The sequence below is a fragment of the Cucurbita maxima genome, unplaced genomic scaffold (assembly GCF_002738345.1).
Source record: "Cucurbita maxima cultivar Rimu unplaced genomic scaffold, Cmax_1.0 Cma_Scf00005, whole genome shotgun sequence".
In the NCBI taxonomy this organism is placed as follows: Eukaryota; Viridiplantae; Streptophyta; class Magnoliopsida; order Cucurbitales; family Cucurbitaceae; genus Cucurbita; species Cucurbita maxima.
This window is the reverse complement of record NW_019272021.1, coordinates 6010206-6024060: the sequence shown is the minus strand read 5'-3', so window position 1 is coordinate 6024060 and position 13855 is coordinate 6010206. Positions and strand designations below refer to the sequence as shown.

At 36.7% G+C, this 13855-nt stretch overlaps 3 protein-coding genes and 1 pseudogene across 4 annotated transcripts in view; 2 read left to right on the top strand and 2 right to left on the bottom strand.

The window, feature by feature from the left end:
- Positions 1 to 1362, bottom strand: part of LOC111479751 — a 4382-nt pseudogene extending 3020 nt beyond the window's left edge.
- The window catches only part of LOC111479673 (polygalacturonate 4-alpha-galacturonosyltransferase-like), an 11872-nt gene extending 8656 nt beyond the window's left edge, over positions 1 to 3216 (top strand). Inside the window, exon 12 of the transcript XR_002717677.1 lies at positions 3131 to 3216. The gene's annotated coding sequence lies outside the window, so the exon portion shown is untranslated. The remainder of the gene's footprint in view (positions 1 to 3130) is intronic.
- Positions 2971 to 5812, top strand: LOC111479691 (cytochrome P450 704C1). Its single transcript, XM_023124502.1, has 6 exons — positions 2971 to 3349; positions 3679 to 3894; positions 3964 to 4254; positions 4337 to 4657; positions 5094 to 5297; positions 5460 to 5812. Exons 1-6 carry the CDS (start codon positions 3032 to 3034, stop codon positions 5658 to 5660), a joined length of 1551 nt encoding a protein of 516 aa, XP_022980270.1. The 5' UTR covers positions 2971 to 3031; the 3' UTR covers positions 5661 to 5812.
- A 283-nt stretch (positions 5813 to 6095) lies between these two features.
- Positions 6096 to 13855, bottom strand: part of LOC111479642 (BEACH domain-containing protein C2) — a 28947-nt gene continuing 21187 nt past the window's right edge. For both annotated transcript variants that reach the window (XM_023124404.1, XM_023124405.1), the window contains exons 18-32: positions 13761 to 13830; positions 13548 to 13631; positions 13088 to 13144; positions 12881 to 12949; positions 12699 to 12785; positions 12496 to 12612; positions 11450 to 11599; positions 11267 to 11351; positions 11066 to 11186; positions 10779 to 10875; positions 10584 to 10697; positions 8712 to 9081; positions 7204 to 7976; positions 6969 to 7091; positions 6096 to 6685 (exon numbers count right to left, since the gene is read on the bottom strand). In XM_023124404.1, coding sequence (XP_022980172.1) covers positions 6608 to 6685; positions 6969 to 7091; positions 7204 to 7976; positions 8712 to 9081; positions 10584 to 10697; positions 10779 to 10875; positions 11066 to 11186; positions 11267 to 11351; positions 11450 to 11599; positions 12496 to 12612; positions 12699 to 12785; positions 12881 to 12949; positions 13088 to 13144; positions 13548 to 13631; positions 13761 to 13830 — 2395 coding nt within the window. In that variant the 3' untranslated portion in view covers positions 6096 to 6607. The remainder of the gene's footprint in view (positions 6686 to 6968; positions 7092 to 7203; positions 7977 to 8711; positions 9082 to 10583; positions 10698 to 10778; positions 10876 to 11065; positions 11187 to 11266; positions 11352 to 11449; positions 11600 to 12495; positions 12613 to 12698; positions 12786 to 12880; positions 12950 to 13087; positions 13145 to 13547; positions 13632 to 13760; positions 13831 to 13855) is intronic.

The window sequence follows — 13855 nt, the reverse complement described above, 5'->3', positions numbered from 1 at the left end:
AAAAAAAAATGAAAAAAAAAAAAAAAAAAAAAAAGTCTCTTAGACATTCTACTCTTGACCTAAAAGGAGAAGTTTAAATCCTTATATTGATAAGCTAAAAGAAATGGTCAAATACATTAGCGTGGCTTTGTTGTCAAGTTTTTGGAGTCTCCTTTCTGTCAACAAACCAGCCTCCCTCAGCCCAAAACTGCACCATAATTAATTCACAAAGGGAGACACAAGAGATTTGTTTGAGAAGAATGCCTCTAAGTTGGAATCTCCTTCTCGTCGATGATCGCACCACGACCAATATTGACAATCACTCCATCTTTTCCTAGTGCAACCATCACCTCCCTGTTGATTATATGGTGGGTTTCCTCAGTCAACGCACAACAAATTATGAGTACTTCACAGTTGGCTGCAAGTTCATATACATTGGAATAGTAGGAATATGGAGCCATTGACTTTTTGATCCGCGAGTAATATGAGATTTTGCAGCCAAAACCCTCCAGCCTTTTGGCAACTTCAGAGCCTATTTTCCCCAATCCAACGATTCCAATTCGCTTGCTGCTCAACTGTGAAAATTTCCAAAATTCATCCAACCAAAACATTCAAATCAAACTACACCTTTTCCATGATTAACCAATTAATTAGCTTTAAAAACTTGAAATGAAAAAGGAAAAAGAAAAAGAAAAAAAGAACAGAATTGGATTCAATCAAATAAAGGCCAGTACTGAACCTTTAATCCGAGAGGAGAACCCCCTTTCGTTGACCAAAGCCCTTGCCTCACGAACCGATCTCCCGCCGACACTCCTAAGAACGTCGATAGTAATCCAATCGCCATATCGGCGACATCTTCAGAGAACAGATTTCCTGCATAGGCAATAGCCAACCCACGCCGGCGTAATTCCGGCAAGTCCAAGTGATCGACACTGACGCTGGCAGTGACGACGAGCTGGAGCGAGGGGAGGCAGTCGAGAATGGCGGAGGTGAGTTTGACAGTGCCACCGCCTCGGATAAGCAAGGCTGTGGCGGATTGGGCATAAGAGATAAGGAATTGGATTAGAGGGAGTTTGGAAAGCCATGGTTTTAGGAAATGGAATCTGTTTGGGAATTGGGATTCCAGATATGGGAATACTGGAGGCGGACCTAGAACCAACACTTGGGGAAGTTCCTTCGCCTGATCTTCGGGTGGCATTCTACTTGTTTCTCAGAGTGCCGCCGCCTCCCTGATTAGGAAGGGAGTGAAAACCCCCCCAAAATATATTTCCTTCACGATCCAAAATCTTGGGAAAATGACCTTTTTAGTCGCTAATAAAAGAAAGGTTGTCTCCTGTGCTGTGCTGGTCGACCTCGAACACTCCTGGAAATTAGTTTAAAGAAAATGCCACTTGAACAATTTTTTTCCCACTCGGCATGGCCCGTAAGTCCGTAAACTGATGCACTTGACTATCAGTTTGTTTTGATAGTTCTTACTGATAGTTCTATTGTTCTTAAAACTTCATAATGGTTAGGTTTGATTTATATTTGATTTAGTTAGATTTAGTGGTACGGGATTTGATTTGTTTTGTTTTGGATTTATCTTTCCAGTTTTCTCGTTCCTAACAATACCCAAGTAATAGATACTTACAAGTGGTGTGTTTGAACCTTTGAATGCGCTTAATAAGAAAAGAAAAGAAAAAAAACTCTTATTTTCTCCCAATCTGGAGTTTGGAAGCCAGCGGAAGTTTCTCCAAGATTAATGAGTATGGTGCCAATAGCTGGGCATAAGAATAATGATGAGTAGAGTTCGTATTTGTTGAAATAAAACATAATTCACCATCTTTGTCTCTCTCAGGCTGTAGAGGGCGCAAGAAAGTGAGCTGAGAGAGCAGGAAGGAAAAATGGTTACGAAGATGTACCCGGTAGAGTAGATTGTTGAGATATGATTCAAATATTAAAAAAGATATGATTCAAATATTTAAAAAGATATGATTGTTGAGGTATGATTCAAATATTCAAACTAACAAGATTTTAGGAGATGTGAATTTTTCTAGATTTCAATGATTTGCACTTCAGCATTCATCTATTCTATCTCTTTCCCTATCCTTTTTTCAACTTCAGCATTCATCTATTCTATCTATTTTATCTTTTTCCCTATCCTTTTTTCAACTTCAGCATTCATCTATTCTATCTATTCTATCTCTTTCCCTATCCTTTTTTCAACCGAGATGCAACAAAAAAGTTGGAAATTTCTGTTTTGAAAAAGTAGATAAAATTTTATTTGGTCACGCATACAAATACTTAGAAAGAAGCATCGATGAAATCCTTCCCATCATCCTCAAGAATTTGGAGTTTGGAAGGATCAATTAGGTCAAGGCCATGATACCCTTAAAATTAGGTATTTTTTTGGAGTTTGGAGTTTGGAAGGATCATCCTTAAAATTAGGTATTTTTTTGGAGTTTGGAGTTTGGAAGGATCATCCTTGAAATTAGGTATTTTTTTGCCAGATTAGTTCGCTGCCGTCATTAATGACACGCGCTTCCTATCTGTATTGTTTCATGGTATTTTATTGGAAAAATTAATTGCTACTTTATCAGGTTTTACTTTGGTCAGGTATTTTTTGAAAAAAGTATGTATTTTTTACAAGTTTGCCTGCTGCATTTGCACCCTCATCTATTATTTGGATGCACCAATTTTAATATATTGTTAACCACGTGCCTTCTAGAAAAATATATTTTTGTATAAAATATTATTTTGAATTTTATACTAATTTGGTTCATTTTAGTTGCATATTTTTTAAAAGTGATTATATTATATCCTATTTACAAATTTTAAGCATAAATTTTACTCACTATAAAAATCCTTTTACATAAATTTATAGCTACATTTGAAAAAAAATTACTACTCTCCAATGGAATCATATCCAATAATTGACTTTTAAGGCATTTGAATTAATTGATCAAATTTTATGTTCAACTAACCCTTTAGAAATAAAAACTGTCTACTGGAAAACCTTTCGAGCTTCCTATTAAATTGGCCAAGCACTGAAGGCATTTATTTCCACAGCTGAATGATTTGTTCAGTGGCTACCATGGTTGCTGCGAAATTTCTGTCAAACCCCATTTCAGTTGCAGCTTTATTGCTGCTGATTTCCATTGTTGTTCGGCAGATTCTAACTCGAAAGCAGAGGAAGAAGAAATATCATCCAATTGCTGGCACTGTCTTTCACCAGCTCCTCAATTTCCACCGATTGCATGATTACATGACTGATCTTGCTCGAAAGCATAAAACGTATAGGCTTCTTGGGCTCTTCAGGAATGAGATTTATACTTCTGACCCACCGAATGTGGAGTATATACTCAGAACCAACTTCGAGAATTTTGGCAAGGTATCTCTCTGTTTCTAAACCCTTTTTTGTTCTTGTTGGAGTCCCTGTAAGGACATTGCATTTACCAAGGAATGAGGTTTTCATCCTAGCTAGATTTCAAATAATGGAGGGAGCTTTTGGATTTAGTGGTGATTTAACATAGTATCGAACTAGAGGTTTTGTGCTTGAATTTGTGATATCATTTTTTCTTCCAATTACTATTGATTTTCATCTGTTGAACATGTTTTAAGCTTTTGGATTGATGTGATTTATTTTGTATTGTTGATGCTTCAAACATGATGTTCTTCAAGGACCATGATTTTGACTGAGTTCTTCACCATGCTATTTAGGGGTCACATAACCACAGAATTCTCAGGGATCTTCTTGGTGATGGAATTTTCACAGTTGATGGAGAGAAGTGGCGTCAGCAGAGAAAGATTTCAAGCTATGAGTTCTCTACAAGAGTTCTGAGGGAATATAGCAGTGTCATCTTTCGGAGATCTGCAGTTAAGCTAGCTAAGATCGTCTCCGAAGCTTCTACTTCGGGTCAAGCAATTGATATTCAAGTAAGTCAACATCTGCTAATGATTTCAAACACGAGTCAGCTTTAAACTCATTCAATTACTTGTTTGCAGGATCTGTTTATGAAATCAACTCTAGATTCAATATTCCATGTCTCATTTGGAATTGATCTAGATAGCTTGCATGGAGTAAATGAAGAAACGGGCAAGTTTTGCAATGCTTTTGAAGCATCAAGTACAATGACACTATGGCGATATGTTGATGTAGCTTGGCCACTCAAGAAGATTCTGAATATTGGGTCAGAAGCTACCTTAAAAGAAAACATAAAGATTGTTGATGAGTACATATATAAGCTCATTCACAACACACTCGAACAGAGACAAAAGTTATGCGACAAAACTTCGGTAGATGAATTTGTATGTTTGTTTTGCTTTTAAACTTATATATGGAACATGACACTGATTCTTCTGTGGTATGTGAATTTAGATGAGAAGAGAGAACATAGTTTCGAGGTTTCTGCAAGCGGAAACAACCGATCCGAAGTATCTAAGAGATATTATTCTTAATTTTGTCATAGCTGGAAAGGACACAACAGCAGTTACCCTTGCTTGGTTCATTTACATGCTTTGCAAGCATCCAGCAGTGCAGGAAAGAGTTGCTAAAGAGATCAAGGAAGTGACGAACGTTGAAGACGTTACCGATTTTGCACAGTTTGCTGCAAGATTGACTGAAGAATCTCTAGAGAAGATGCAGTTTCTTACTGCAACTATTAATGAAACTCTGAGACTCTATCCTGCTGTTCCAGTGGTAAGGCATTTCCTCTTTAAATTTGAACATAGTCATTGCTTAATACTTCAAGTTACTCTCAAGTAATTGCACTGACTTAACAGTTTACCTCTTCAAATAATGTGTAGGCTATGGCAATTGACTTTGAATACTTCTCTTTTGATGGTAGTGAAAGCACTTAATTAGTTCTCTTTCTGATCATCTTTGTGTTTTTTGAATTATCATAGTCACTTCTAACTATTTGTTGAAATGCTATGAACGGTAGCCACTTCTAACTATTTGTTGAAATGCTATGAACGGGCTACCGTCTTTACGTGATTATCGATATTAATTAGGTGAGAAAATAAGATGACATGTAGTTCAAACACAAAGATCAAACACAAGATCAAACTTATAGAAATCACCAAATTGAGCAAGTGTTGTAAGTTCTTGGCTGAACGAATCGACCGAATTGCAGGATGCGAAGATTTGTTTTTCTGATGATACACTACCAGATGGATTCAGTGTAAGGAAAGGAGATATGGTGTCGTACCAGCCATATGCAATGGGTAGGATGAAATTCATATGGGGTGATGATGCCGAGGAATTTCGACCAGAGAGATGGTTAGATGGAGATGGTAATGTCCAGCCTCAGAGCCCTTTCAAATTTACAGCCTTTCAGGTATGTGAGATACATGGAACACAAATACGAATGATTATCGTGTTTTTTCCTCTTTCAAAGTGATTTTGAAATAGTTAAAGTCACTCCAAAACACGTCTTTCTTTAATCATTCGAAGTGATTTTGAAAATGACAAATGTGATTTAAACCGTGATAATGTACAGGCTGGGCCACGCATTTGCATGGGAAAAGAGTTTGCTTACAGGCAGATAAAGATTATGCTATCTGTATTAGTGGGCAGTTTTAAGTTCAAAATGAGTGATGAGAAGAAAATTGTGAAATATCAACCAATGATCAATCTTCTCATAAAAGGAGGCCTGCAAGTTTGTGCCATTCCTAGATCTCCCAACCACTTCAATTCCTAAACCTCCAAGGTATTATCAACTTTGGCACCTCATTTCTTTTCCTTATGTAACCTCTAAAATAAGATGGATATCATGTTTGTAATCGTCGTGGGATCAAAATTTTAATCTATATTTACAGTTTTAATAATATGAATATGAGCATCACATCCCTATCTTTATTGTACTCGGCATTATTGAACCGACAGTATAGTTTCAATAGTGTCATAAAAGTACTTGCAATAATAAGGAAGGCTCATTATGAACACCCAAGTTGAGTGGAAAATAATGGAATTGCTGCTCTTTGTTTTCCTTTTCCTTTTCTTTGCAAGCTGAAGCTTAAATTATAATTGTACCCTGCTTTGGGAGAAGTAGCAGCGTCACGTTACCATACCCAGGATTTGGCCCTTTAAAAATTTGGCTGACAGGTAAGAGTTAGTAACATAATAGAATAGAATATACAAATAATGGAAGAGCTCTTGGTCATTTACTTCTCAAATGAAGAGTGGACAAAACTGGAAAGCTCAATCTCAAGCCCAGTGCCTAAGGCCTCACAATTTCAACAAATAGTGACATACATACAACTTGATCCCATAAAGAATGGCCCCGCATGTAACATTCTAGTATCTAGAAGCTAATGTATATTCATAAGATTTGGGGCTAGTCTATCACATATTTTACAACGTGTAACCAACAAAGGGCCAGATTTTGGACAGCAAGTGTGAGGACTGGAGTTACATCTCAGTAGCAACGATGACGACGACCTGATAGCTCTATATAAGCATGAAATTAAAGAGGCAAACCTATTGAGCATAGGGCCTCGGCTTAGATCTCCTTCCACTCCGTGCTTGAGAGAAAAAAATAAGAGCAACAAGATATATCCATCGACGTTTCAGTGCTAGCAAATATATATGATGCAGAATTTGTCCAACAGCTATACAAGTATTGAACTCTTTTGTTGCCGCAGAAGGCTATGATTTTATAAGAGGGCTGAGCCCCTCACCTTCCCAGCCAATCTTCAGCATTTGATCTACGACTTTCAAGCTCAACTGAACAGAACAATGATAAGAAGTGTCAAAACAAGTGGGATTTTAAAAGATAATAATCTACATATTCAGCTACTTGACTTGTTTTCATAAACTTAGACAGGTAGGTTAATCTGTTTGATAATGATATTGTTTTTAGTTTTCTGCTTCTGTCAATTGTACTCGTTGTCTCATAATTTCTTTACTACAATGTTCACTTCACATGGTCCCGAGAAATTGTATTAAAAGATAGGGAAAAAATCAGGTAGAATTATTAAATAGCCATGGAAATATGGAAGGTTCTTACAGCGGGATCAGTGAAGACTATTAACTGCATATCTGCAGTCGACACCAAAAGATTTGTGTTGTCTTTATTTAATGCCAGCGCAGTGATATCCTGCCCTTCTTTGAGTCGCAGCGTATGGAAAACCTGTAGGATAAAGAAACATAACGAGGATGGAGATAATGAGCTTATCGTATTATGTATTCAATTTAATAAGGAAAGAAATTAGGTAAAGCTACTTAGTTCAATTTAATAATACCTTCAAAGTATGCAGATTCAAAAAGCAAACAGAAGGAACCGGAACATCTAATCTCTCATCTTCTGAAGTTTCATCAGGTGTGAAGAAATCATTGGACTTAAACTCCCAGCTATTAGTGGGGGTTCTATTGTTTTGGGCTGATGAATTTATTCCAATCAAGGCACTCTCCCCATCAACAGATATTTCCATACAACTGATGCTGGAAGAGTACGGAAATGGTGCTCTAGCAATTAGATTTCCATTCAGAGTAAAGGTTGAAAGAGTACATTGTGATTCGTTCCAAGTCAATATAACTCCCTCGGAAGAAAGGCTTACAGCATGGGCCTCTATACCAGCCAACCTTCTGATCAACCGACCTCTTCTGATGGAATGTATCAAAACATCCGATGACTGGGAGCATGAAACAACAATACCAAGATCTGAGTTCACACAGCAGCACACAACTTCACGGTGGTGACCCCGAAGAACATGTATGGGACCCTCAATTCGATGCTTCCGGCTTTTGTCTGCCAATATAGAGGATAAATTACTACCACTGCCTGATGTGGACATGTCTGTCCCCATGGCAGTTTCTGACACGGCACTTGAACGACTGGTTGACAATCTATGTAATCTCCAGATTAGCAAAGTGGTGTCACGGGATCCGGTGACTAGATAATTGCTATCATGAGAAACACTGACACAGGTTACCGGTGCACAGTGCCCATACGCAGTTTCCAATGTTCTTCCTCTATCTGATGATATTAGCTTCACACTATTGTCAACATGTCCGCCTATTTCCAAAGAAAAAAATAGGAGCTAGGTAAACTATTATTGAGAATACAAAGACGAGTATAAAACTAACCATATATGCATGCATGCCTTTGAATAATCATAAGAAAATATGTCCTGAACGAGAGATTAGCTACTTATGCAGTAACAGTTAAGTTAGCTATAGAAGTAGAGATCAAACAGAAGATGTTTTCATAGCAATTGAAGTAGATTATGACTGATATAATTTTCACCTATGCTCTACAATCTGTAGGGAAGAAATACTTCGGACATGAAAACACTAGAAAGTTAACCTGACCATTTTTCGTTTTAGAGCTTTTCCTCGTCTTAAAATTTCCATTAGGAAAGTTTTTTCTCTCTCCTTTTGTTAGGGATTGATAGGGAACGATAATTACATTGATATCAAGAAATCACAAAAAAGTGTGAAGGTCCTATCAACAGGAGTATAAAAAACTGCTCCATTAAGCTCAATGGGATGAAAAACTACGATTACAAAATGGAGTAAATTTTCACGTGATAAAGATAGGTATAAACTTGAGGAGATGTGAGATTTATAATCATGCTATTTATAGGTGTAGATGCGAGAATTCCTTTCAAACCATATACACCATAAAAAACCAAAATGATGTTAAGCTCAAGGATCCTTTTTTCCTTCTCAAAGGGATTTTTTCGAAGAGAAGTTTAAGGATGAGAATTAAAGGATAAAGTCGTAGATAGATAATTAAATAAATGCTTACCAGTGATAATGTCTTTGTCCAAAGTAATGGAAACAATAGACGAGCTCCTGATTCCAGATGCAGCATATGCTGGTGCCTGGGGAAATTGCCATTCTTCGGCAGCAGAGCCAGCCTGCCCTTTGAACATGCGCATGAATGTTCCACTGGTAGAATTCATTGAGGCCTTTCCATGTTGAAAGAGGAATGGTGCACCCTGGCCATCAGGGGTGTTGGGCTGCCACTTATGCTGTGCCACATGTGCCGCAGGTGCATTTATGTCAACAATAACAACAGTATCTGAAGTTGCATGAATTGCGGCTGCAGGTAGGTTGCAGCGTTCTGGGGTGGGAACAGAGTATGATCTGATATCCTTTGGGTTCCGAAAGATCGTCTGATATGAAAATTTTATTTAAAACCAATGAGTACATGTCACATGAAAAAAAAATTAACTATGCAAATTTGTAATATTCACATGAAAAAACCAAAGAGTATGATCTGATATCCTTTCAGTCCCTAATGCATAAGGGTACTTCCCCCTCCTTTTAGAATGTTGTAAGCAGAGTGTCATAGCTCTTTCTTCTTTGTTTCCAATTCTCAATTATTAGAGTTAACCACTTCCCTATTTTCAGCCAAATCCATTATTGAAAGTGGACACTGGAACTTCCCTGTCTATGAGCTTTATAGAGTCCAGAGGCAGTTGCACCCATCCTCTAGTTGGAGTAGCATCCTCCAAGAACTTGATCCTATATTACCCCAGAAAATTGATTGAATTGTTTATTTTGGTCTGGCTTTAAAAATAAAAATTTTGGTTTTGGGAATACTTTTATAGCTACTTAACATCAACTTAAACAAAGTAGGCCCCAGACCAGCCCCTCTGTACCAATCCACTCAAAGGTTTTAAGGTTCCCAGACCTTCTCAAGTCCATGAAGTTTGTTTAGAACCATCGGTTTTTGCCTTGTTCTTCATTGCATGCTATTTTCTATGAAATTGATGCGGCGAAGACACATCCACACCAATCTACATTCATCAGTTGCCTGGAACCTACTTTGTTAAACCATATTGGTCTGGTAAAATCCCTTCTATAGAATGTTAGACCACCTTCTATTCTTTCTAGAACCATCAGCTTTTGTCTTCTTTTTCATTGCATGCTATTCTCCTACGTCACTAATGCAGCCCTGACACTCCCACTCCAAACCAACATTCATCGGTCGCCCAAAACCTACCATTTGAAACCTTAATATCTTCTAGGCCTGGTATTATCACTTCTATAAAATGTTATCTACCAAATGGACCACGTCCTCTTTTCACCACCTTCAACAACCCAAAAAACACACCTAATCTGTCTTTCAACACCATGCGACACTTGCAATATGCAGATTAAATTGTGAGCCCTTCTGACAGAATTCGTTTTGTGTTGAGTTTCTTCAAATGACCCAAACCTATTAGTTATTTTCAACATTCAGTCTTATATCTTTTGTCCAACCCACTTTGATTTGATAGCACCCACCCCCGTCAACAGATGTAAGACCTACCCATGCTCTACCCTTTCCTCCTCTTCCAATGTCCCAGGTAGATGGATTCCAATTATTTTATTAGCCTAGTTTCAAAGATTTTTAAAAATCAGCTTCGCAGTCTCTATTTTCAAGGAATTTATTATACCAATACATTTTTTTTTACCAGCCAAGAGTGAATTTCCAACAATGTTCCAATAGCTAGATCCATACTCAATAATGATTTCCTGAATCTAGTTTGATAAGAGTCGATGTGTATTATTCGAGAGAGCTCTCTCTCTCTTCCACGGTTGTATACCCAACTCTAAAAGAGTATGCTGACACATAGAATAACAGATGCATATACATTATCAGAATTACCAACATGACATTTGCTTATACCTGCAGATGGAGAACATCAGCTAATGGCTTCTTCCTCAAATGAGGCACAGTTAAGAGTTGAGACGGAGTTTGACCAAAGTAGGCAATTTGATCTTGTGTGGCACGTTGTTGTACCTTTTTCAAATTGGGGAAAAAAACAATTTAACAGAAATCCTGCTATTTGAGGGAATAAAAATGTAATGAAGATGAACATACAGGGTCAGATATTTTGTCAATATCAACCGTCCCCTCATAGGTAATGTAAAAGAAGACGTTATTAGCCAAAATAGCCTCTCTGCCTCGTTGCTTATACCTGATTCAACAAATCCTTATAGATGTCAGATCAAACAAAAACAGCACAAAGTAAAAGGAATTCGCGACATTGTTACCCCTACCAATTATACCAACTTACAAACACTGAAAATCAAAGGAAAAAACATCCAATAAACAAGATTAAAAAAAAAAAAAAAAAAAAAAAACCTTCATTGAAGTAAACAACCTACCCAAAAATGAGATCAATCCACTCATGCAAATGTGCTGATACATGCTCACTCTCAAGAGCCATCCGATGTTTGTGAATAAAATCAATAGGATTTTTAGCCCAAGGAGGGAGTCTGACAGAATCTGGCAGGTTGAAATACATCAAAACAAGAAACTAACTGGCTTAAGAATAATCAATGAGAATTACACTCATTAAGGATTACCAAGGTTCTCCCCTAATTGAGTGGTGCCAAAATCAATCGAGTTTTCATTTGTTAAGATCTCAGGAAGGTAAAAAAGCTCTGGAACCTGCAGGAAATAAATGTAAAAAGTAGATGAATTCTTAAAACAGATCAACAATAACGCAATATATACTGAGAAACAACACTCGTACTTGACGAACTTACTAATTCCTTCACATCACTCATATCTTCCAGAACCCCATTCCAAGTACCAGAAATATCCAAAAACATGCGATCAGCATGATCAAATTTTCCACCTTGCAACTGAATTGAGAGAGTTGTAAATGGTTCAACTCTAAAAAGATAATACAACACCTGCAAGAGAAATAAGAAAAATTCAGATATAATTAGTATGATCCAATTGATTTGATAGAGATGTACAAATAACTCACAGAAGACGAAGTGACTGGATTTGGAGTAGAGCAAAACTGGGGAAAATACTTTGTCCATAACCATACAGAATAGCAAAATAAACAGAGCACAATACCATACAATGGGTTCTCAAAAGAGACAAGGCTAATTCACAAAATACAAACTAACACTATAAAAAGAACGAAAAGATAAAGCTGTGATTGAATTAAACAAAATAAGTTAAAAATTTTCAAAGGTATTTTTTTTTTCTGAATACCCGCACAACTCCAACTTGATCTAATATTTTTGCAAATATCTAAAGTTGATAAATTGATAAATTTTTTCAACCAGATTTAAACAAGTGTTCGAGGAATCAACAATAAGAATCAAATAAGGCAGTTTCATATACTTCTCTTTAAGAATGAAAGTAGCATAAACATGAAGGCTCAAACGCATTCTAGAGAAGAAAAAGTAATAAGGAGAGCAAGAACAAGTCTCTACTTTCTCTCATACACTTGTGAAAGATAATTAAATTAATAATATTCTATCCAAATTTTTTAAATAATTTTCTTAATTTCTTGAAAAGAGAAATATCAGGCCAGCATCATCATAGTCCCTTTCCACATAAGGAACTAAATACATGAGATAATTTGTTATTTAAGTTTAAAAAAACAAGTCTTTCAGAAAATGATTCTAGAAGGCCAAACTACGTGTTTTTAAACTCCTTTTGAAGTTCAACAAAAAAGGGGAAGTAATGGCTTGGACCAATTGAGCTATGTTCAGGTCAGCAGTTCAAAACTACTTAGAAACAAAAAGTGATAAACAAAGAGAACCAAATGGTGATGAAATGGAAAACGTACAGTTCCAGCACTTGAGTAATGTGAACCATAATGAAATTTCGGGATTACTGGATCCTCAAAGCTTGAATATCTCTCTTGGAACTTTTTAAGGCGATCTGCATTCAGTGCACCGACAGGCTGCAAAAAAAATTGAGGCTTCATGGTTAAAAAGACAGCCTTCCAACGTTGAAAAAGAATGAACAGAAGAGTTTGAAGGAGAGAACCTTAGAAAGATCTCTGAATGAGGAAGAATCAGAAAGATCTAAACTCTCTGAACTATAATCAGAAAGAACCCATGGGAAAACTGGATACTGAAAGAAAGCAATTTTTAGTGCAATATATGTGTACATACATATAATATATATATATATATTCACAAAACAAGAAAATTGTCCAAATGACCTACCTGGGTAATGTCATTATAACTACGCCCAGCCAGGGTATTGAGATGCATTAGATATTCAAAATTGCTGATCTGCAAAAAATACCGATTTTTTAGCTATCTTTAACATGCACGTTCAACTTGTGGGATCCAAACATAAAAGCTGTTGCCTTAAAAAATATAAAAACAAAAACCATCATGAGATGATGGTTATTCCAACTTAAGTCATACCTCCCATCTAGCCCAGCGCTCCATAAGCTGAGTTCTCTTGAGAAGTTGTTCGGGCCTCTACAAAATGTAAATGAATCATAACTACTGTAATACAGAAAGTAAAGTAGATAAAGTTCTTTATCTTTATTCTATCTGTGAACACTCATGATACAAGACCAACCACCAATCATCTGACCAGATTCCTCACATGTCAGTCACGTGCACTGAGATCATATTGATTGATATCATGAAACAGTTCTTTTATTAGGAATCTGGTCATTAGACATGATATCGATTAAAATATTGGATCAGAGAAAACATGTAAAAATTTGAAATATCTGATGAATTTTATGTAAGATGCATGCCACAGCCATTGCAGTAGTGCCAGGAGAGAATGATTTCTCTGTACAATAGTCAATGTAACACACTGCACACATAGATGCAGAAACTTAGCCGGAGTTATAAGGACCGAGATATGAACCTGAGTTGCTAGATATACATCATTCAGATGAGGAGGTCGCACTTGAACAATTGCTCTATACGCATTTTTCCGTCCCTCAGTACTCTTAATAGCAGAAAAAGACATACAGGAAAAAAATATCAGTCAGATTCCACTGAAAGGTGATGGGGGCAGAGGAGCAAACAGGAAAAAAAAAAAAAAAAGGAAATGCAAATAAAGGCATGTAGAGTCTACCCCGAAATCAAAAAAGTAGTTTGATCTATCAACCATAAACAGTTCAAGAGCACTTCTTCTTAGGAGATACCTGAAATAGAAAAGTAGAATACTGT